Source organism: Canis lupus, chromosome 3 (genome assembly GCF_048164855.1).
Source record: "Canis lupus baileyi chromosome 3, mCanLup2.hap1, whole genome shotgun sequence".
Classification (NCBI taxonomy): Eukaryota; Metazoa; Chordata; class Mammalia; order Carnivora; family Canidae; genus Canis; species Canis lupus.
The window spans coordinates 42,411,310-42,434,876 of NC_132840.1; the positions used below are offsets into that span (position 1 = coordinate 42,411,310).

General features: G+C 43.7%; 1 protein-coding gene across 2 annotated transcripts in view; it reads left to right on the top strand.

The window, feature by feature from the left end:
• Positions 1-3,819: 3,819 nt before the first annotated feature.
• PGM1 (phosphoglucomutase 1) overlaps positions 3,820-23,567 on the top strand; it is a 157,697-nt gene continuing 137,949 nt past the window's right edge. The window contains exon 1 of one of the 2 annotated variants that reach the window (XM_072820566.1): positions 3,820-4,314. In XM_072820566.1, coding sequence (XP_072676667.1) covers positions 4,069-4,314 — 246 coding nt within the window. In that variant the 5' untranslated portion in view covers positions 3,820-4,068. The remainder of the gene's footprint in view (positions 4,315-23,567) is intronic. The other variant, XR_012028202.1, reaches the window with a different exon arrangement.

Genomic DNA, 23,567 nt, shown 5'->3' on the forward strand with positions numbered 1-23,567 from the left:
TGTTTAATGGGTATAGAGTTTCAGTCTGGGATGATGGAAAAAGTTCTGGAGATAGATTGTGGTTATAGTTGCATAACAATGTGAATACCTAATGCTACTGAATTTACACTTAAAAATGGATAAAGTAATATTAATGTTATGTATATTTTTCCAAATTAAAACAAAAAACCTTTGGTTGCTCATTGCTGTCGTGATAAAGACTGCAATGCTTGCCACCATCTAGAAGCCTGATACGTGTTCAGGCCTTCCAATCTACCCCTCAGATTCTTTGTTCCCGTTATACTGGCTGCCCATTAAATCCTCAATGACAATACATTTCCTTCTTTCAAATCTCTCTTAATGTTCCCTCCCCTGGAATGAAATGGTCTTTCTCCCTTCTCACTTGGCCAACTCAACTTATGCTTATAGTCCTTACCTTAGACATCACTCTCTCCAGGATATTTTCCCTGTCTCCCTCCAATGACCGTTCCTCCTATCTACATTCTGACAGCACCTATACTTCTTTGTAGCCTTCTTTACAGTCATGATTGGTTTTCAGGATCTGTCTCCTCCAACATATTGCAAGCTCTATGAGACCAAGGGCCATTCTGACTTGTTCACCTAACACCTTTTAAAGAGCTGGTGTTTAGCAGAAGTACAAAACGTATTTGTGAAACGAATGAATCAGTGCATAAATGTATGCATACCACCTAAAGGATAAAGTAAAAAAAAAAAAAAACACACACACATAAGAATTATAACTTAAAAGAGGTATTAAAAAGAAAACAGGCACCCCTGTATGTGTGTTTCTTAAATAAAATAATCAAATGGGATAATACTATCTATACAATTTTCTGTTATTTATACTATTAAGCTGCAGTATAAGTAATTATGAGTTAGAGTATCTCTTAATAAATCTTGACTACATCTTGGATTTTTTATTAGGATTAATTAATGAAATTAGATATACTATATGAACATGAAAAAAATGAATCAGAAAACAGATGAAAGGGGTATACTTCTCACCATAATCTAACTATACAAGAAAGACAACTTTTTCTAGAACAATGTTTTCAAAACTTCATTCTGCTCTGGTGGCAGATACTTATATTCCTATGAGCAGAGAGAAATTTCAGTCCACAGAGTTGGGTGTTCTTGATTTCTATTTTGTTTGAGACCATCTGGGGCTATCATTAAATACAGTTTTCTTATATAGTGCCAATGCACTAGGGAAGAACATCTGGCCCGTGTCTGTGGAGGCACACAGTCATTTTTATTCTTGGTCATTGGCCAGCCAAGAATTTTCATTTCTGTTTGTATGGCTTTTCAGTTCCAATGGCTTCTTTTCCTACTCCAGTGCCACCCCGAGGGAACGGGAATCATTCTGCTGCTTTTCGCAACACTACAAATTGGAAGTCTCTCCAAAGTCAGTTTTGAGGGTAGCTAGAACTTGTATGATGAGATCTCACTCTCATGATTATTACATTACACGGCAAAAGGGAGATTATCCAGGTATATCTAATCTAGTCACACAAGTCCTTTGAAAAGCAAAAATTTTCCCTGGCTGGTGGCAGAAGAGGGAGTCAGAGATTGCAATTATGAAAGAACCCAATGTAGGTGGCCGTTAGCAGAAGAGACTGGACCCTGGCTGACAGCCAAAAAGGAAACAAGGACCTCAGAACTATAACTGTAAGGAAATGGGTCCTATTAACAACTTGACTGAGCTTGGAAGCAGAGCCCTCCTAGAGCTTCCAGACAAGAGCCCTGAATAGTTGACATCTTGATTTCAGCCTTGTTATATATGTGTATACCCTGAGAATTCAGTCCAGCCAAACTCACCCAGATTTCTGACCTACAGAACCGTGATAATAAATGGGTGTTGTTTTAAGCTGCCATGTCTGTGGTAATTTGTTGTATAGCAAGAAAATACAAGGGGATTACATGAAGGCATGATTACCAGGAGGCAAGGATCATGGGGACTACCTGTCATAGGAGCCCAGTCCAGAGATCAGCAGAGTCTGGCCTGGGTCAGCAGAACTACCCAGTTAAAAAGTCATAAACAATAATGATAATAAATGGTAACTGTCTTAGGCTACTAAGTTAAAGAGTGGCTTATTATGTAATTAAAGCTAAGTATTACAACTTCTTTTTACAAAAGATTTATTCAGGGCAGCCAGTGTGGCTCAGAGGTTTAGCGCTGCCTTCAGCCCAGGGTGTGATCCTGGGGTCCTGGGATTGAGTCCCACATCAGGCTCCTTGCATGGAGCCTGCTTCTCCCTCTGCCTTTTTCTGTGTGTCTCGTGAATAAATAAATCTTAAAAAAAAAAGTTTATTCATTAGAAACAGAGAGCACACGCAGAAACAGGAGGGGAAAAGAGAACCTCAAGCGGACTTCATGCTGAGCGTGTATCCTGGAGCAGGGCTTGATCTCAGGACTCAGATCACAACCTGAGCCAAAACCAAGAGTCAGATACTTAACGGATTGTGCCAACCAGGCGCCCCTAGTTATTACAACTTTGGCGGTAAGAGAAGTATGGAAAAAATCCTCTTAAATGGAAAGCCCCATCATAGTTCAAAAGATAAGAATATAGAGAACATGGGATCTGAATTTGAACCCACTACTTTATAATAATGAATTACCATTTTCTGAATACTTATTAGTACCATGCTAGGAATTTTTTTTTAAGATTTTGTTTATTCATCAGACCATACTAGGTGATTTACTTACATCAGCTGATTATTATTTAACCTGTTTGGACTGGATCCTGGGTAATTTCAAGTGTCTTCAGGTGATTCAATGTGTATCCATGATTGAGAAGTATAGACATACAAAACCCCATTAATTCTTGCAGAAACTCTCTAAGGTAGGTTTTATGTCATTTTATAGTAAAGAGATGGATGCCCATAGTTGCTAACTAACTTTCTCCAAGTCACACCGTTTCATAAGCAGTGGTGGTGGGGGAAGCTGTGGCTTTTCTACAAATGACACATTTCCTGAGCAGAGGAGACAATTCCTCTCACCAAATCCAGGGCGGATGCTAAACCAAAAGGAAAGAATCAATATTCCTACTTAATAATCAAGTCTCTTTTTTGACTGTATCCTCCATGAACTCTTTCAGTACTTCATCTCTTCACCAAATTTCTATTGCATGAATAACTGGCTTATTTTGGTGATGAATTATATTATACTCAGCCTTGCCAAATATAAGGCCTATATTTATCAAGGCCTCCCTTTTCATTTCTGTTATCAAACTTGGTGACATGGCAGGCAAATCGTGGTGACAGCCCTGGTTCTGGAGCCACACCCACCCGAGCTGGCCTCCTGCGTACACTTATCTCTGTGGCCGCGGCAAGCCATCTGAGTTTTTGAATCTCAGCTTTGTAAGCATGAAATAGGGAAAAATGAAACCTGTATTTTGGCAAGGATTAGAAATATTTAACAAACCTTAGCTATCAGTATACCCACCGTAACATGGAAGTAAAGGGTTTGATCCATCAGTCAACACAAGGAAAGTAGTAGGTCGAATTAGACCTTGGAAGTTGACTACTTTTTGATACAAATACTCTAGTATTTGGAGAGAGGATATAAAGAATAAGGAATCATGAATCTACCTAAGCCTGGCACTTCTATTTCTCAGAACAGGTTTCCAGAACGTTCTTTACACATGATACTCAAGCCAAACCACAGGAAATCATTATACTCAGCAATTCCCCTCTTCTTCTCCAGCTCTTGCCCCTAGGACAGACTTCCTACCCCGGGTCCTGCCCTTCCATTTAGGGGAGGAGTTGCGGATTTTATTTTACAGTGGATTGGCTTACGGCGGTGGGGTGGGTCGGGGAGACGAGGGAGGCCCCACCCACTGCCCTGGAGGCCTGGAGATGGGCGCTCCCCTTTCCCCTGCCCCCTCGCGGACCTGCAAAGTGGGGCCAGCGGCGGAGGGAGGGCCCTGTCCCCTGTCCCTTTAAGGAGGCGGGCCGAGCGCAGGCGGGGGAGCTGGCGTGGCCCCTTCCCGGTCCGAGCCCTCGCCCCACAGCAGCCGCAGCCGCAGCCGCAGCCGCAGCTCGGGCCGCAGGAAGCGAGTCGCCACCATGGTGAAGATTGTGACCGTTAAGACCCGGGCGTACCCGGACCAGAAGCCGGGCACGAGCGGGCTGCGCAAGCGGGTGAAGGTGTTTCAGAGCAGCGCCAACTACGCGGAGAATTTCATCCAGAGCATCATCTCCACGGTGGAGCCGGCGCAGCGGCAGGAGGCCACGCTGGTGGTGGGCGGGGACGGCAGGTTCTACATGAAGGAGGCCATCCAGCTCATCGTCCGCGTCGCCGCCGCGAACGGGGTAAGGGGCGCGCGCACGTGCGGCCGCGGTCTCCGCCCCCCCCGGGCGCTCGGGCCCCGCCACTTCCGCGCGCGGCCGCCCCAGCCTCCGCCCCGGCCCCGCCGCCCCGGCCCCGCCGGCTGCAGGGAGGTGGCCGCCGGGCTCCGCCGGGCTCCGCCGGGCTCCGCGGGCCGCTCCCCGGGGGCGCGCGCGCGGGCCGTGACCTTGGGAGGGCCCACCCTCCGCCTCCCGCTCCGCCCCTCTCCCGCCTCCTGCTGAGGCCTCTGACATTTCTGTTAACCTTTCCCGCGGCCCGAGATAAGGTTACAGCGCGGGGTGCAGTCGCCTCAACCCGGAAAGGTTAGACGGCCTGTGCCTCGCCCAGAACCCCTGCATCCCGCGCGCTGCCTGCTGTGCTGGTCCGGGGCTGGCGCTTCCCGCGGGCAGGGAGCCCGGGAAGGTGGGGCCGGGGTGGCGGGAGCGCGCCCAGCCGGCTGACCAGGAGGTTGCGAAGTCCCGCTCCCCACACCCAGCTTGGGGTTGGGACGGTTTGCCAGCCCTTGCACGGCCTGGTTTGCTGGGGCGCAGGCATTTGACAAGGCCGCTGTTTGCACGGCGGTGCTTCTAGATCTGTTCCCTCGAGGACTTGGAACTGAATTTTCATTACAACAGAAACGGCGCGGGACGCCTGGGGGGCTTAGCGGTTGAGCGTCTGCCTTTGACTCCGGGCGTGATCCTGGGGTCCAGGGTCACATCCAGCTCCCCATGGGGAGCCTGCTTCTCCCTCTGTCTGTGTCTCTGCCTCTCTCTCTCTCTCTCTGTGTGTCACTCATAAATAAATAAATAAAATCTTAAAAAAGAGAAAAAAAAACTGCATACCCAAGGGCACTCTTACGCAAGCCGTCGTGGCTGCCCAGGAAGTTAATGCAACACCTTGGCCCCTCCCCTCATCATCTACCCCCCTCCCCCCAGCTAAGGACCATTAACTGACTTTATGGGCCGGCCGGTTCACTTGGTTCGGTGAAACTCTGAAATACATTTTTAAGTAAACCTGAGGTATGAGGAGGTCAATTTATAAAACAGATAAATTGGGGCTGATTATTCATTCGCTTTTATAAAACCTTTTCTAGCAAGTTTTTCTTTCTGTATTTAAAATATTTGACTTATACCCAACTCTTCTGGAACTCCTACCCTTTCATATTATATTTATTCATTTTTAAGAAAGATTTTATTTATTCATGAGAAACATACAGAGAGAGGCAGAGACATAGGCAGAGGGAGAAGCAGGCTCCCCATGGGGAGCTGGATGTGGGACTTGGTCCCAGGACCCCCTGATCACAACCTGAGCCAAAGGCAGATGCTCAACCACTGAGCCGCCCAGATGCCCCTTTTTATTCATTTTAGTAGTACTTTAACATGTAAGTGTCATTTTACCAAGCACTATGAAAAGCACTTAACGTGCAGTATCTCATTTATGCTGCAGCCCTAAGAGGTTGATGCTATTATGGGCATCTTCAAGTTGCCAGTGAGAAAACTGAAGCCCAGGCTGGTTAAAGAGAAACTGCAGTGACAGTATCCAGAATGCTAATATAGACCTGCCAGTCCCAACTTCTGGGAATAAATATCTTGAGTCTATAAAGATCTATTTTCCCGTAGTCTGTAAAATCTAAAATGGGCCGAACCTACGTGTGCCTCCCTGGGTCAGACATTTATAAGCATCAAGGAAAGAAGGTCCTCTGGATAGAATATGCTCCTGAGTTTTTTCAGACAACCACAAATTCCCATGAAAGAAGAGCAAACAATAGCTGTATACCAGTAGATACCTTCAATTCCTTATCACCTGTGTTGAATATAGATTTCATTCATTCATTCATTCATTCATTCATTCATTCAACAAAGATTGAACCTATACTATGTGCAGAGAAATGTGTGGAGTAAAGGGACAATGCAGACACAAGACTCATCTTTAAGAAAAAAAAAAAGACTCATCTTTAAGGACCTTGCTTACAGCATGGTGGGAATTTTAGGGCTCCAAATGGAAAGCTGTGCATTTGGGAGTAATGGGGAGTAGAAAGAAAAAAATTAGGCTAAGACTAAAAAAATATGTTCTTAAAACCTCATCCCCTTTTAGCTACTGCCTTACTGCTTTTCCCCTTTTGGCCAGTTGCTACCACTGATATTTCACTCATTCACTTACCACCTCACTGCAGTCTGGCTTCGGCTTCCTCCACTATTCCACTTAATTGTTCTTGCCAAGGTTACTAGTGACTTTCTGGTTGCTAAACCCATTGAATACCTTTTTAGGCCTTATTTGGCCTTTTGTTGCTTTTGGCACTACTGATTTTTTGCATTTTTTAAAGTCCTCCTTCCCTTGCTTTGATCACTCTCCTGATTCTACTCACTTTTTGAGAGTCCCTTCATGGACTGCTCGCCCTGGGCACATTCTAGCTGTTCCCTAGATTTCTGTCTTCAGCTTTCTGCTCTCTGGTTTTGTTCCCACCGTCTCTGTCTCTCCTCACCAGGGATGCTACTCCTCTCTTCTGGAATGATCCAATTCAGATAGCATCTTCAGAAAACTTTCTCCCAAAACCTCTCTCTGACACTTTCATTCCCCTTTGAAGTACTCTTTTCTCATAGATACCTCTAGAATAGTTTAATCAAATTCTAGTGAAATTATCTTTACGTGTGACACTGTCCCCTAGAGAGTAAACTTCTTTAAGACAGAATCTGGTTTATCTATATTCGTAGTACCTAGCTAGGATGGTGTGGCTTTCAGTGAGTCCTTGTTTAATTGCCCTGAATTGTGAAGGATGTGGAATACACATTAAGTTAAGCAAATTCCAACACTTAAAGCCAAACATCCTTACTTGGTATCAGATGTTTGTGCCATGTACTGGGGATACAAAATATTCTTGCCCTCAGCAAAAGCAGTGTAGAAGGGGAGGTAGACAAGAATAAACATAGAGCACAGCTGTTAGGTGTTACTGTGGAGGTGTGTGCCAGGCACTGAAGGGGGGAAGAGTGTGGAGGGCTGTACAGGTGTATCCAGCTTTTTGAAAGTATATGTTACTCCATTTTTATGAAAGACCTACACTAAGTACCTGTTTTTGCAAACGACAAACCCAAAGAAATCTGAAAATGACTTGTGCTCTTATGAAAAAAGGCGAAAAGCGAAAGTAGAAGTCAATTTGGTGTACAGGGAGCTGTTGGAGAAGCAGCAAGGACCCACCCCCCAGTAGGAAGAGTGGCCCACCAATCACCTTTCCAGAACTACATTTGGCATCTCTAGGGCTTTGAACTGTGCTTCTGTGTGCTTCTGTGCTTTATCTTGACTTATTCTGTGCATCCAATAGCAAGATGTTTCCTAAGGTATCAGAAAACCCAAAAAGGTTTATTTTGGGGGTCTGAGAACACTAAAAGGGGTAGCTGAGTTGAGACTTAATGTATGAGTTGGAATTCCTAAGGTGGGTTTGTCGAGAATAAGAATTCTAGGCAGGAAAAAAGAAAAATATAGGAGTTGGAGGATCCCTGGGTGGCTCAGCGGTTTAGTGCCGCCTTCAGTCCAGGGCGTGATCCTGGAGACCCGGGATCGAGTCCCATGTCGGGCTCCCTGCATGGAGCCTGCTTCTCCCTCTGCCTGTGTCTCTGCATCTCTCTCTCTCTCTCTCTCTCTCTCTCTCTCTCATGAGTAAATAAAATCTTTTTTTTTAAAAAAAAGGAGTTGGAGACTGTTGGGCAGGTTAGTTGACTTCTGATCCTTTTTCCCTCTTGTCTGTAAAGGTTAGAAATGATGAGACATACCCTGACAGTTTTTGTGAGAATTAAATGACATGTTTAAAAAGTACCTGCAGTCTCTTCTCACCTGGAAGCTGACTGGATGACACTTGTGGGGAAACCTCATGACCTGGGGCAGGACTTTGTGTTTTCAGTGTTCTGCCCGTATGGGGAGACTACGCATTAATCAGGCCCATCCTGATTCAAATATTAATACTTCTTCTCTGCCCTACATAGATTATAATCACTGTCCCCCACTTTCATCTACCCGTCATGGCCCCAACCAATATAGAGGGATTCCATATTACTCAGAAGCCAATTGGGTTCAAGTGCCAAAAACCTAGTTCAGATTAGCGCAGTGAGAGAGGAATTTATGGGTCTGTGTGACTGAGAAGTCTAACCAATACCAGTGCAGACAACTTAGTTCAAACCATTCCTGGTGTCTAAAAGTTGCTCTTGGGCCCAGTGATCTACAAATGACCGGTATTAGGAATTGGGAAGAGTTTGAACTCACAAGTAAATGAATGTTTGGATATTTTGAAGGAGCTTATCATTATCTTCAGGAAAATAAAATAAATGCCTTCATGGGAATTTTTTATTTAAAATAAAGAAAATATAGAGGATTTCAAAGGAAATTAAAAATTATGTTGGGGGATCCCTGGGTGGCGCAGCGGTTTAGCGCCTGCCTTTGGCCCAGGGCGCGATCCTGGTAGGCCCGGGATCGAATCCCACGTCGGGCTCCCGGTGCATGGAGCCTGCTTCTCCCTCTGCCTATGTCTCCGCCTCGCTCTCTGTCTCTCTCTGTGACTATCATAAAAAAAAAAAAAAAAAATTATGTTGGAAATAAAATTATCAAAATATTAATAATTTGTGATACAGCAAGATATATATGCTTCTTTATTGACACATTAACAAAATTTAGTGGAAGGTCTAATACTATCTTATTTTAGAGTAGTGATAAATGTGATATTTTGATATACCTGCAGTCTTTTTTAAAAGGATTTTATTTATTTGAGAGAGGGTGGGGAGGGGGAGAGAGAAAGAAAGAGAGAAGAGAGCAGAGCACTAGCATGAGTGGGGGGTGGGGCAGAGGGAGGGGAAGAAGCAGACTCCCCGCTGAGCAGGGAGTCCCACTCAGGGCTTGATCCCAAGACCCTGGAGTCATCACCTGAGCTGAACCAATCGAGCCACATAGGTGCCCCAGTATGTCTGCAATCTTAATATTTTGAGAATATTGTACTATGAAATAGCTGTGATTTTTATAAAAGATTTATTTATTTACTTTAGAAACAGAGCATGAGCAGGGGAGTGGGGACAGAGGGAGAGAGAAAATCTCAAGCCGACTCCCTGCTGAGCCTGACATGGGACTCAGTCCCTTGACCCTGAGATCATGACCTGAGCCAAAATCAAGAGTTAGATGCTTAACAGACTGAGCCACCCAAGGTGCCCCTGAAAATATCTGTGATTTTTATTGATGATAAAGTCCCAGGTGGACTGAGTAAAGGTAATAATAATTCTGTGGTTTATTGCCTAGATTCATAATTCAAGGAAATGCTAAATTTCATTTAGAGGTTAAAGATTTTGTTTTGCCATTCAGATTCACTCCATTGAATTCTACCCAGGGATCTCTTGGGGGGGTGGTCCAAAGGATTCTGAGTTAAGACCCCCTGCATTAAACAAATGATCCTCTTTTAGTGTCAGGTACTGGTTGCACCAGAATGGGCATCAAATACATGACACAGAGATTAAGGGTCTAGGTTCTCAGACCAAACCAGTGGGGCTTTGAGAACTTAGCCTTAAGTAGAGGAACTCCACTGTCTCCCACTTGGGATGGACCACACTTTCCTGAACTTTCATGAGGCCAGTTGCAAACACAGGTGAAGGGACATGTTTCTAAATATAGTTCTGAGAAGGGAATGAAAGAATACTGGGCAGGAAGGGGAATGTTTTGGGACTCTGAGGTAATTGGTGTTAGGTAGAGGCACCTTGCTACCTTACTTAAAACCTGATATCCTTAGGGCAAGGATGATTTGACAGAGAACCATTTTTGGACCACTTTTTAATATGCTATAATTCCCATTATAAAAAAAATGTTCTTTTGGGGACACATGGTGGCTCAGTGGCTGAACATCTGCCTTCGGCTCCCATTGTAATCCTGGGGTCCTGGGATCGAGTCCTGCATTGAGCTCCCCGGAGGGAGCCTGTTTCTCCCTCTGCCTATGTCTCTGCCTCTCTCTGTGTCTCTCATGAATAAATAGATATATATTTTCTTAAACTCCTTTTAATCAAGATGGGTTTATGAATGATCGTTCTCCCCCTATTTACGCTTTCTGAGTTTGAATTGGCATTAAATATCAGGATAAAGAAGATACTTTTCTATCCTGGAGTGTGCAATCTTTGGGGGAGATAAGACACAAGAAATACATACACGTGCAAAGAACAGAATTAAAGAAAGTGACAGGCAACCCGGGTGGCTCAGCGGTTTAGCGCCGCCTTCAGTCCAGGGTGTGATCCTGGAGACCCAGGACCGAGTCCCATGTGGGGCTCCCTGCATGGAGCCTGCTTCTCCCTCTGCCTGTGTCTCTGCCTCTCTCTCTCTCTCTCTCTCTCTCTCTGTGTGTGTGTGTGTGTCTCATGAATAAATAAATAAAATCTTAAAAAAAAAAAGCGCCAAGTGCAGATAAGCGAGAGAACATTGTGGGTTGGGGAAAGAGGTGGTGGTATTTGAGTGGATAGTGTGAATAGAGAAGAGGCTGCTTGACTGGAGGGGGTACATAGCAGAAAGACGTAAGATGGAGGAATGGACAGGACTGATTTTTTCCATCCAGGCCGCACTTACCTGCAAGAAGTGCAAAAGAAATGTAGACTTTATACTGGAAGGCATGTGGGTGGCTCTGCTATCTTAAGAAAGGAAGTTGCAGGTAGAAATTTCTGCCATGGGCCATCTCTTTGAGCATGCAGATAACCTACTCTTCTTCCCACCTATGAAACACATCACTCTTCCCCTGAGGCAGCTTCTCAGATTCCTTCCAATAAATGTATACAGCTATATAGTTATACAAGTAGAGCAGTCACCAGCCATAGTGTTCACACTCTACTGCTGGTGGGGAGTGCAGACTCTAGGCCATGACAATGGAGTAGGTCCACAGGGAGCCCTGATTCTGCCTTCTGGGACAAAGTCTCTTACTCTCTGTCTTCTGTGCTCACTTAGTCCTGGACACTAGGGAGTAGGTTCTGAGACTTTTTGGATCTGCACAGCTTTTGCATCCTGCGCTCTGCTGATGAAAGTTGGGGGATGTAGGAAGGCAGGAGAGGGGCAGGGGTTGCTTTTGCAGACCTAGTTTTTGGTTTGTTTCACTATATAATTACTTTGAAACCTTATTAGGCTTTTTCTAGTTTATTCTGATCAGTTCCATATACTGATAACCACAATGAAAATTCTCACATAGATAGGGTTTTAAGGCTGAAAACTTTATTAATTTTTTTTTAAATTTTATTTATTTATGATAGTCACAGAGAGAGAGAGAGAGGCGCAGAGACAGGCAGAGGGAGAAGCAGGCTCCATGCACCGGGAGCCCGATGTGGGATTCGATCCCGGGTCTCCAGGATCGCGCCCTGGGCCAAAGGCAGGCGCCAAACCGCTGCGCCACCCAGGGATCCCTGAAAACTTTATTAATTTTAAAATATTTTATTTATTTATTTTGAGAGCACAAGAGTGAGCAGCGGGAGGGGTAGAGGCTAAGGGAGAGAAAGAATCCCAAATAGACTCCACGTTGAGCATGGAGCCTAATGCAGGGCTCCATCTCATGACCCTGAAATCATGACCTGAGCTGAAATCAAGAATTAGACACTTAACTGAGTCAGACACTTAACAGACTAAACCACCCAGGTGCCCCAACCCTGAAAACTTTAGCTTTTATTTTTGGCCTCTATGTTCTTACTCTGTCCCTCCTCTGATGTCTCTATCACTGATGGCTGCCTTGAGACAGGAAAAGCTAGGCTGAGTGAGAAGGCAGTATCCTTACTCAGATCTTTGCTGGTGGGTCAGTTTTCATTGTCTAGCAAAGAGTCCTGGGAAAGAGTTGAGGCAAGAGCCCTTTCTTATATACCTGCTGCTTCATGGAGAGCTGCCTTAGCTTGGGTAAATAAAGAGCAGTCATCTCAACTCGACAAGGCCACAAATTACTGGATTTGGGCAACACAGTTTGCAGGCCACAAAGAAAATTTCCTTAGCAGAGCTTTAACCTTTATTTTTGCCTATGGACTGGCAAGCCCTTGCCTGAACTCCTCTCCATTGTAGCAAGAAACATCCAACAACCGCTCCTATTCTGAATTCTCCCAACCATTTGCTTAACTTTGGTTGGCCAGTGGTCTGCCTTCCAAGGTAGCAGTGGTAATAATTTTGTCATGGCATAAAAGGTATGCTGATGCTGCATATTTTAGATCCTGTTTTGGTACAGAAGATAAGATTTTTATCATTAGTTAACATGTAGGTTTGGCTGTGAAAACAAAGTCTCAAGTTACTTGAACAAAATAAAATTTTATAGTAATAGAACCCTTTCTGTGATAGCAGTCCTGAGCTAATCTGGTGGGTCTGTAGAATAAGGGGCTCTATATTTATATTTCTTTTCTTTTTTAAGATTTTATTTATTTACTCATGAGACACAGAGAGAAGCAGAGACACAGGCAGAGGAAGAAGCGGCTCCCTGAGAGTAGCCCGATCCAGGACTCGATCCCAGGACCCTGGGATCACGACCTGAGCCAAAGGCAGATGCTCAACCACTGAGCCCCTCAGGTGCCCTTCTTTTCTCCTGTTGCTCAGCCTTCCCTAGTGAGTTGCCCTTATCCACATGCTCCAAGATGGCTGCGTATACCACATGGTCATTCCAGGCAATAGGAAGGGGAGAGGGTGGAACAAAAACACACCTTTCTCAGAAACCACACATTATTTTTTTTTAAGATTTTATTTATTCATTCATGAGAGACATACACAGAGAGAGAGAGAGGCAGAGGGAGAAGCAGGCTCCATGCAGGAGCCCAACGTGGGACTTGATCCCGCATCCCCAGGATCACAACCTGGACTGAAGGCGGCACTAAACTGCTGAGCCAACTGGGCTGCCCAGAAACCACGTATTATTAATTTTACTCACGCCTTCTGCACCAAGATGTGGTCTAAGGCCTCCTCTCACAGCAAGGGCGGCTGGGAAATATCCATGTTATTCTGGGTGCAGTGTGTCAGGCTAAACATTAGGGTGTCAACGTAAAGGAAAATAATTGCTATTGGGGGACATTCAGCAGTCCTTACTACCCTAAACATGCTTTCCAAATCTGGTGAAAACCACGAAGTCATTTTCAAGAGATAGAATTACAGAAGACAGAAACTTAATTTTCTATAGGGAACTAGATTTTTGGAAGAGAACCTGACTATCATTTATTCCAACCACCATCTTAGAGAAAGGAACCAAGGTACAAACATTCCTGTTGTGGAGGGCTTTTTAAATAAACTACTTTACTGAGGTATGATTCACATGTCACACAATTCACCCATTTCAAGTATACAGTTCAGTATCTTCTAATGTGTTTACAGAGTTGTGCAACCATCACCACAATCTAATTTTAGAATATTTCCACAACCTAAAATGAAGCCTTATGTATTAGCAGTCAATCCCTCATGTTTCCTTAAGCTTTTGGCCGTAAGCAAACACCTTAAAAACCTTAAGTCTCTATAAATTTGTGTGGGTGGATTTTGCATGGTCCAGTTTCGATTTCGAGGCAGAAGAAGTTACCTTTAGCAAGGGAAGCCTCAGGTGTGCGAGAAGCAAAGTCAAAGGGTTTATGTCAAGAGCAGTGGAATTAGCATCCCATACTTCTGTGTTGTGCTGTCCTGAGTACCAGAGATACGGAGTTGAAGATGTCCCCTTTCTCAAGGAGTCTTTAGTTAAATGGGGGAGGACCGACACACAAAAAAGAAAATCACCACTAGGTTTTTCTCAGCAGACTCCCTGTCCAAAGCAGATCAGCTGTCAAAAAAAAAAAAAAAAAAAAAAAAAAGGAGGAGAAATTTCGCCAGAATAGCTTCTTCATTTTCATGAGTGTAAGCAATCAGATTTCTTTTTTTACAAACATATTTGAACTTATATATCCAAATTAGTATTGTACCCTGCCAAATCACCACTCTGGGAACTGTACACTTACTCCAGTGATGCGTCTAGTGCTCAAAGCATTTTGAAATTCCTCTATGGGAATTATTTTTCAGCCAGTCGGTTTATGGGTCACCTAGGAAAACCAGTCACATTATTTTATAGTCATGCCTCATTTTTCACCTAAAACGATGTAACAAGATTTGATCACCCACTTTATTCATTAGACATGGCTCCAACCAATTTTTGTCTCTTTCCAAAGTTCAAATCTACTCTCAGAGGATGAAATTTGTTATGACTGAAGATTTTCAAAGGAAGTGCCCACAGACTGTTAAGAGAGTTGCTGAGAAAGAGTTCCAGAAATGTTAGTACAAATGTGAGCATTGTTTGAATAAATATGTTGCTTCCCAAGATGATTGTTTTGAAGAAGATAGCATTAATTTAAATGAAAATACTCTAGCATAACTGTTTAAAATGAATTACCATATTTAAGTTTAAGCACACTGCGCCGTCAAGAGGGTCTTAGAGGGCAGTTCCTGCTGAGGGAGATTCTAGCATTCTGCTTTCCTTCTGCAGATGCCCACGGTGGCCTGGGGGTATCGTTCTCTTCCGTTCTTGTATATATTTAAACATGCTTTGGTTAGGCATTTATAAATTGTGCACTATGAGAAGGATTGTTAAAACACGAGTAGACAAAATGGCCCTGAGCTAGGATGAGAGTCCTGCCCGCTCTAAGCCACAGAATCCAGAAACCTAGATGTTAAAGTTGTGCCCACCTGACTCCAAGAGATCATCCATGATGACAAAGAGGCCAGAAAATGGAGCTGCGATGGCATAACTGGGTGGGGCTGGGGAAAGATCTTTTGCTTTAGTGATAAAACTATTATGTTACACTGTCTCAAGTGAAATGCATTCTGTGGAGCAGAATGAAGCAAAGTATGTTTAAAAATGAAGCAAAAGGGAAATAAGTATAGGAAATTCAAATGGAATTGAGAGTAAGGTTGGCACCTGTTACAAAAGCCATACTGCCTCTCTGAGCTGGGCCCCCAGTCAGCACCAAGTCCTAGGTTGTCAAACCCACGAGAAAAACATGATCATACAGTTCGCCATAGCTATTTGCCCTGTGTGTAGGTTTGGTATAAAAAAAGGACTAATAATATCTGCCTTGAAACATTCATGTGATGATGAAGCAAAATTTGTGAGGCACTTACATACATAGTCTTTAGTAAACAGAAGATTTGGGTGATTCTAATGATTATTATGGTTTCTCCAAATGCCGAGGCCATTGAAGGGCCAAGGGGAGGTCTTCTGTGTCTGCTACCATATCTACCACATAGATGTCTTATTCTGTCTCTATTTATGCATTATCCCTTGAATTCCATCTGTGAGGCAGAGGTTTATGGTTGCTGAGACTCTCTGTCACAGGCTCATTGATTTGAGGCCTTTACCCTGTTGGAGTTCTCAGGCAGCAGTGGGTAGTTGAAGATGGATATTTTAGGCGAATCTGTGACTGATTCCGTGGCCCAGGCTAATGTTTGCTGCTGATGGGAAGCTGCAAGAAATACATGCCAGCATTGCTGAAAACCTCCTGGACTAGATGGATTTATTCATTCACCAAGCATTGCTGAGCACTCTCTGTATGTACAGGCACTGTGTGAGACGGCTAGGGGTGCAGAGGTGAGTAAGACAAAGTCTTTGTTCTCAGAATGCTCATGCTGGTAGAGGAGCATCCACAGGCAGTTAACAAAAATATGGTGCAAATGCTAGTGTGTTCATTTCCTCTGGCTGCTGACACATGACTGTAAACCAGGTGGCTTAAAACAACAGAAATTTCTTTTTTCACAACTCTGGAGGCCAGAAATGTGAAGTCAAGGTGTTGGCTGGTCTACGCTTCCTCTGAAGGTTCCAGGGGAGAATCCTTCCTTCCATCTTTCAGCTTTTTGTGGCGCTAAGTATTCCACATGTGTGGCTATAACACTCCAGTCTCTGCCTCTGCCTTCATATGTATCTGTCTTCTCTTCTCTCTATTTTAAGGATACTTGTTATTGGATCGAGGGCCCATCCAGATAATCCGTGATAGTTTCAGCTCAAGATCCTTAATCTTCGAAGACCCTTTTATGAAACAAGATCACATTCGTGGGTTCTGGGTGGACATATCTTTGCAGGGAGTAGGTGGCAGTGGCTACACTTCAACCCGCTTCATCTGAGAGAAGTCCAAAGAATCCTGGAACATAGAGGAGAGCAACCAGCCCTACCTTGAGTGGGGAGGGAAGAACAGGATGCCTTCTCTGATGAGATGATTTTGGGGGCAAGTACAAATCAATGAGAGAGACCTTGGCTGAGAGTGAAGTAAAGGTGGAGGCAGGAAGTAGTCACTGATTTAATGCATATGGTTTCAATGCATAATACCTTTGTTGTTCTATTTAAAAGTATACTGCTGGGAATAATTGTTGGGAAGATTCCAGAACTCCATAATCCAAGGTGCTTCTGTAGACTACTGACTTAATGCTAGATGGAAGGCAGGCCACATGGTAGCTACCCAAATCTTACCAAACAACTTAAGTGCATAGTGATGGGCTGGAATTGAAGATTTTGGTGCAAATCTCGGTTGTACAATTTACTGTACAATTATCATGGAGCCTGCTTAACTGATGTAAAGCTGAGTTTTCTCACTTGTAAAAAGGGATTAATTCTAATATCTGTCTTAATCAGAGGGTTTTATGAGAAATAACAGGCACACAAAGGTTTTGGGAACTCTAAGATGCAACCCAAATGTGCATTATTATGGTTGTTTTGAAATTCCACTGTTGCTTCAGGAAAGTCACCCCACCGAGCTGATGTATACCTCCTGCCAAAACAAATCTCCACATGTGATTTGATCTAGCATCTCTCAAAGTCCAAATCCCAGATGTGCTAAACAATAACCAGAGAGTAAAGATATCACACCATTTTGAGGATCTTAGTGGGATATCAAAATGACCTCTTTTACATTAGAAATTTGTGACAGTAAAGTTTTGATATCAACTGACTTGAATTTGATTCTTGGATATGCCAGTTTATTAGCAGTTTAATCTTGGGCAAACCTGCTTGAACTTTTTTTTTTTATTCCACTTAAAAAATAAAATAATTTGTCATAGAGGTGTGTTTAGGAAATATGATACACATTGGAAGTTACCTAGCATAAATCCTCACACATAGTTGTGATAAGCACGTTGCTAGTGGGGATTTTGATGGGAAATATACACTTTATTTTTTTAAATTTTTTATTTAAATTCAATTTGCCAATATGTAACACCCAGTGCTCATCCCATCAAGTGCCCTCCTTAATGCCTGTCATCCAGTCACCATATCCCCCCACCCCTTCCATAACCCTTTGTTTCCCAGAGTTAGGAGTCTCTCATGGTTTCTCCTCTTCTCTAATTTTTCCCCACTCAGTTTCCCTCTTTTCCCTCATAATCCCTTTCACTATTTCTTATATTCCACATATGAATATAGATACTTTAAACTTCTCTTTGCTGAGGGGTCCCCCAGTCAGCTCCCCCCTTCTCATTTTTCTTCTCAGCTTTGTCAGTGACCTATCAAGAATGTCCCCACCCCTTGGCCTAGAAATTTCAGAACAAATAGGTCTTTTTTACAGGGAGGAAGTATTTCATGCCCAGGGCCTGGGAGATGGAGGGGGATGGGTGACCTGTTCTGTATAACTTTAGGTTTTCAGTGATATACCATCCTGATACTTAGTTATCTCATCTCAAAAGAACACAGCAACTGGCCCAAATAACCCCAAATAAGCAAAACCGTCCCAGAGTAGCTTAAGCGCTAGTCACGATGTTTGGTGTTTGCACCCGGGTCTACCCATCAGTGTAGTGGTTCCACTAAATGGTTGGATCTGCTGAATCATATTTGAGGGGTTGCTATCTGTCCCTCAGATATTTGCCAAGCATTCTGTCATTGCTCAGTATTGTGCAGTGCATTTGGGGTCACACACAAGCGCAGTGAGACAGTCTCAGCACCCTGCAGAGCTCATTGTCCAGTGGGCATTATGACAGGGTGTGCCAAGTGCCTCCTGGAGGGTGCCATTGGGAGCCCTAGAGAAGGGTGCTTGGAGGGGCAGTCAGGGGAAGCTTCCAAGGGAGACGTATTCAAGCCAGGTCTTAAAGGATGATGAAAAGGAAGCCGGGAAAAAGTGGAGACATTCTACATGGAGGGAGTATGGGTGAAACAAGGAGGCCATTGTGGAAAGTAAGCCCACAGGTTTAGACCTTTAAAATAGAAGTCTTCATAATTCCTGTATTATAGGAAGGGAGGAGGACGGCAAGGTAGCCGGTGGTGAGTTATCACCACACAAGTCCTTAACCCCCATTGCTTTCTTTTACATACAGGCCAGCCTAAGATGCAATCTAAGAATTGTCTTATGACTCTGGTAGGAAGGGAGAATCATGGAGACTTAGGCTAGCAAACCTAAAAAGCTATTTATAAGGAGGACTGGGCCACAGTATTTGTCCAGTAATGCATCAAAGCTCTGTTTGCTGCCTGTCTTTGACGAGCAGAATATATGACCTATGATAGTCTGTATGCGACCCGATGTTTTCATCAGGGCAAGTCTTGTACCGTGGGTGGGTTGATCTAAATCCATATTGTAGAATGTATGATGATGCACAGTCCACTCAGTTAAATCACAAAAATTTACAGGCACAAAAATTTACCAAAAAAAAAAAAAATTAGACATGCATTGTAGCTATGCTGTTTCCTCTAGATCTCACCCTGATATTAGTGAAGGGTGCTGGGTGGGCCATGACCCTTTTTTTTTCTCTTGTTAGCTTTAAGTCTCTGTCTTCCCCCAACTGTTTCTCATCACTTTCCTGCCTCACACTGAAGTTTGCTTCTGGGAATGAGTGTCTGTCTGTCTGCTGCCTGTCTGCTCCTCTTGGAAGCAGCCTAGGTGTTGGGCCTCAACCATATGGACTAGACCAGCTCTACTCCCTTCACTATTGCAGTTTCTAGCTCTGTTCCTAATTGTTATTGCACAAGTTTGTGTGCTCTAGAAATTAAATGCCAGTACTCAGGCAGAGTGTGCTCTGTTTTGGATGTCTTGTGGTTTGGGAATCGTCTAATGTTGATAGTAAGTTTATAGTTGAGGTTGGTCTCAGGGCAGGAGACCATGTACTGGGCCACTGCCTGGAAAAGCTCATCTCTGCCCTCAGAAACTCCAGTCACAGGGCTCATAGAATGCTCTTATTTCAGCAGTGCAGGCATCAAATATTTAGCGACTGTCCACTCTTCTAATTCCAGGTACCAAAGTTCGAAAATGTCTTTCTCCTCTTCACTGAGGCAGGGCAGAGGCGTGTTTGTATATTCCAAGCCATGGTGCATACTGCATTATTTAGTGCTAAGAACCAAACACTCTGGGGCAAAGAAAAGGGATATCTGTGGGGAGAAGTCTATGCAAGGGCCTCTTGCTCAGACCAGCCACCCTGCTGCAGAGTGATCAGCTGTCCTTGGAGCTGGGCTTGCCTTTAAAAAAATTATTTATTTTTATTAATTTTTAATACTAATTTCATAGGGCTGCTGTACCAAAATACAACAAACAGTGTGGCTTAAAACAGAAATTTACTTTCTCACAGTTCTGGGGCTTACAAGTCCAAAATCAAGGTGTCAGCAGGGCCATGCTCCCTCTGAAGGCTCCAGGGAATCCTCCCCTGCCTCTTCCAGCTCCTAGTGGTGGCCATAGTCACCAATGAGCAGAGCTCCAGTCTCTGCCTCTGGCCTCACTTGCTTTTCTTCCCTCTGCGTCTCTCCCCAAATCTCCCCTTCCTTACATTAGGTTTATGGCTTGCTCCAATCTAGTATGACCTCATTTTAATTTGATCACCTCTGCAGAGACCCTGTGAATATGACCATATTTGGTCATATTCACAGGCATCTGGGGTTAGAAATTTAACATAATTTTGTGTGTGTGTGTGTGTGTGTGTGTGTGTGTGTGTGTGGAATTTTCAACCCACAGCCTGGGCTCTATCCACCAAATGCAGGTGGGCTGTGCTGGCCACAAAGTTCATGTGCTTTGCCCTTGGGATCTGTTTTCATTTTCTAGTTCAAATATGCTTGGTCATCCAAAGGAATCAAACAGCTTAAGCATGAGCTTGGGCATTAAAACCAACGTTGAAACCTGCCTTCCCAGTGTATTACTTGCAAGATGTGGAGCAAGTCATTTCACTTCACTCAACCTCATTTCCTCTTCTGTAGAATGGGAACAGTGAGATTATCTGCATCACTAGGCTGTTATTAAGCCTATATGAGAACCTACATGTACTGCTCTGCACTGTGCTATATGTTCTCATTTAATCTTTTCAGTAACGCTGAAGACACTGATATTTAGACCCCTGTTTCACAGTTGAGGAAATAGAAGGTAAGTGATTTACCCAAGATCACTAAGATACTAAAAATTATCCAGAGTTGGGATTCAAACACAGATTTCCACTATGCTGCATTCGCCAGAAAGGCCGTACACAGCCAGACTTTTTTTTAAGATTTTATTTTTTTATTTTATAGAGAGAATGGGGGAGAAAGAGCACATATAAGCAAGTGGAGGGGCAGAGAGGCAGAGGGAGAGGAGGAGGGAGAGAATCTCAAGGAGACTCTCCTGAGCACAGAGTCAATCTCATGACCCTGAGATCATGACCTGAGCCAAAGTCAAGAATTAGATGCCTGAGCCACCCAAGTGCCCCAAGATTAGACCTTTTTTTATTTTTTTTATTTTTTTAAGATTCTATGTATTTTTTGACAGAAAGAAAGAGAACACAGGCAGGGCATAGGGCAGAGGGAGAGGGAAAAGCACACTCCCCCCTGAGCAAGGAGCCTGATGTGGGGCTTGATCCCACGGATCATGACCTGAGCTGAAGGCAGATGCTTAACCCACTGAGCTACCCAGGTGTCTGCCAAGGTAGACATTTTGTTTGTTTTTTGTTTTTTGTTTTTTTTCAAGGTAGACATTTTGAATAAAGTTATCTAGAGCTGTAATCTGATGGTTCCCAACCTTTTCATGTTGTGGTCCAACTTGTTATTTCTCTGAAGCCTTGTTTGCACTTAAGCCTTAAGGGCGGGAGAGGGTGCCTCCATGCAGCCAACTTGAACTGCTTGCTTTTCATCCCAGGAATTCCCATACATGGTTCAGAGTGGAGAAAACATGCACAGTTCTTTAGATTGCTGTTTTATTTTATTTATTTTTTTAAACTTTTTTTTTTAAAGATTTTATTTATTTTTTCATGAGAGACACAGAAGAGAGAGAGGCAGAGACACAGGCAGAGGGAGAAGCAGGCTCCATGCAAGGAGCCCGACGTGGGACTCGATCCTGGGACTCCAGGATCACACCCCAGGCCGAAGGCAGGTGCTAAACCACTGAGCCACCCAGGGATCCCTAGATTGCTGTTTTAAAAGCTATTGTTGATTATTTGCTGTTCACATGGCCACATACTACAGTAAGAAGCAGCATAACATGATGGTTGTGTGTGGGCTCTGGAGCCAAATTGCCTGTGTTCAAAATCCATCTCCACAATTTCTCAGCTATTTGGCCTTGGGCAGATTATAAATGTGTATCATCTGTATCCCCAGGTGTCCTTGTCCCTAAGATGGGTCTGGGAATGATAGCATTGATCTTAAGTCTAAAGATCTAATGAGCTAATTCTTTTTTTAAATTTTTTTAAATTTATTTTTATTTTTTATTTTTTATTTATGATAGTCACACAGAGAGAGAGAGAGAGGCAGAGACACAGGCAGAGGGAGAAGCAGGCTCCATGCAGGGAGCCGGATGCGGGACACAATCCCGGGACTCCAGGATCGTGCCCTGGGCCAAAGGCAGGCGCCAAACCGCTGCGCCACCCAGGGATCCCTAATGAGCTAATTCTTATAAAGCTCTTGGAACACTGCCCAACACACTGACCTACTGTGGTTATTTCCTGTATACAACAACCTCTAAAGCAGGTGTCGTCATCTCTATTTTACAAATAAGAAAACTGAGGCCAGAAAGGCCGTACACAGCCAGAGGTGGTAAAGGCAGGGTTCAGACCCAGGCCTATCTGATTCCAAAGCCCTTTGGTTAGAGCAGGGCTCGTAGATTCCCTACCACACCCCTCATACCTCCCACACACTGCCCGCTGCCTTTCTCTGGCCCATTATACATGTTCACCACCCAGACCCTCCTATAGCATTAATTGATTCCTGCCTGGTCTAGCATGCTCTAGAGATCAGAGGCTGTGTTAGAAGGATGTGATCTGTCCTTTTCAACATGTCTTTCTGATTTTGGTAGTTTGGGTAATGTTTATTGAGTGCCCCTCTCTGGTTAGGCATGGTGATAAGTACTTTACATGCCTTTTCTCATATACTTTCAGATTTTTTATTTATTTTACTTTTTATTTTTAAAGATTTTATTTTTATTTATTCATGAGAGACACAGAGATAGGGGCAGAGAATAGGCAGAGGGAGAAGCAGACTCCCTGCAAGGAGCCCCATGCAGGACTTGATGCCAGGACCCTGGGATCACACCTGGAGCTGAAAGTAGACGCTCAACCACTGAGCCACCCAGGCGTCCATCCTTTCAGATTTTTTAAAGGAAGCTTTACTATCTCTATTTCACAGAAACTTAGGCTCACAAAGATTCCACAGAAAGACATCCCCTTTTTGTGGGCACCTTCATTCACTTCCTTACAGCTGGACATCCTAGTTTTTCCAGGCTGTGCAATTGAGAAAATCCTTAATAATGAGACAGAGAACCTCACCAAACCTTTCCCCTTATTAAAAGCCCAGAAATCCCACTGTGTTTTAATCATTTGATAAAGGGCCAGCCACTGGCACAAAACTAGAGGGGGCATGATTCCCATTGTATTTGAAGTGAATAGGGCCCCCTAGAGTCGTGTGATGCCACTAAGCCCAGCTAGTGTTAGTGTGCCTCCTTGTGAAGTCGTGAGAAATCTTGCATGTTTTTCCATTTTCCACCACAAGAGGGAAGCAAGCAACCACAAATGATTTGAAAATAAAGCAATTCTTTAGATCTACTTTTTAAGCTAATTAGTTAATTAATTTTTACTTTAAAAAAAAAAAACTGAGGGGTTTCCATATGTAGTTTCTGGTAATATCCAGAATATAGGAAAATATTAGCACCTAATGAATATTCTTAAGGGAGTTAAATGAAAATTTTCTTGAGAATGCTCCAAAAAGGAAGTAAAAGACACATAAAAATTCTATATAAATTGCCATTTTTATAGGTCAAAATGGTTGAATATTGGCAATTTCTAATAAAACAGGAGCCCTCCTCCTAAGTGCAGTATGTAGGAGAAGGTCTCTCAAGCCTTGTGCATCTTCAAAGATTGT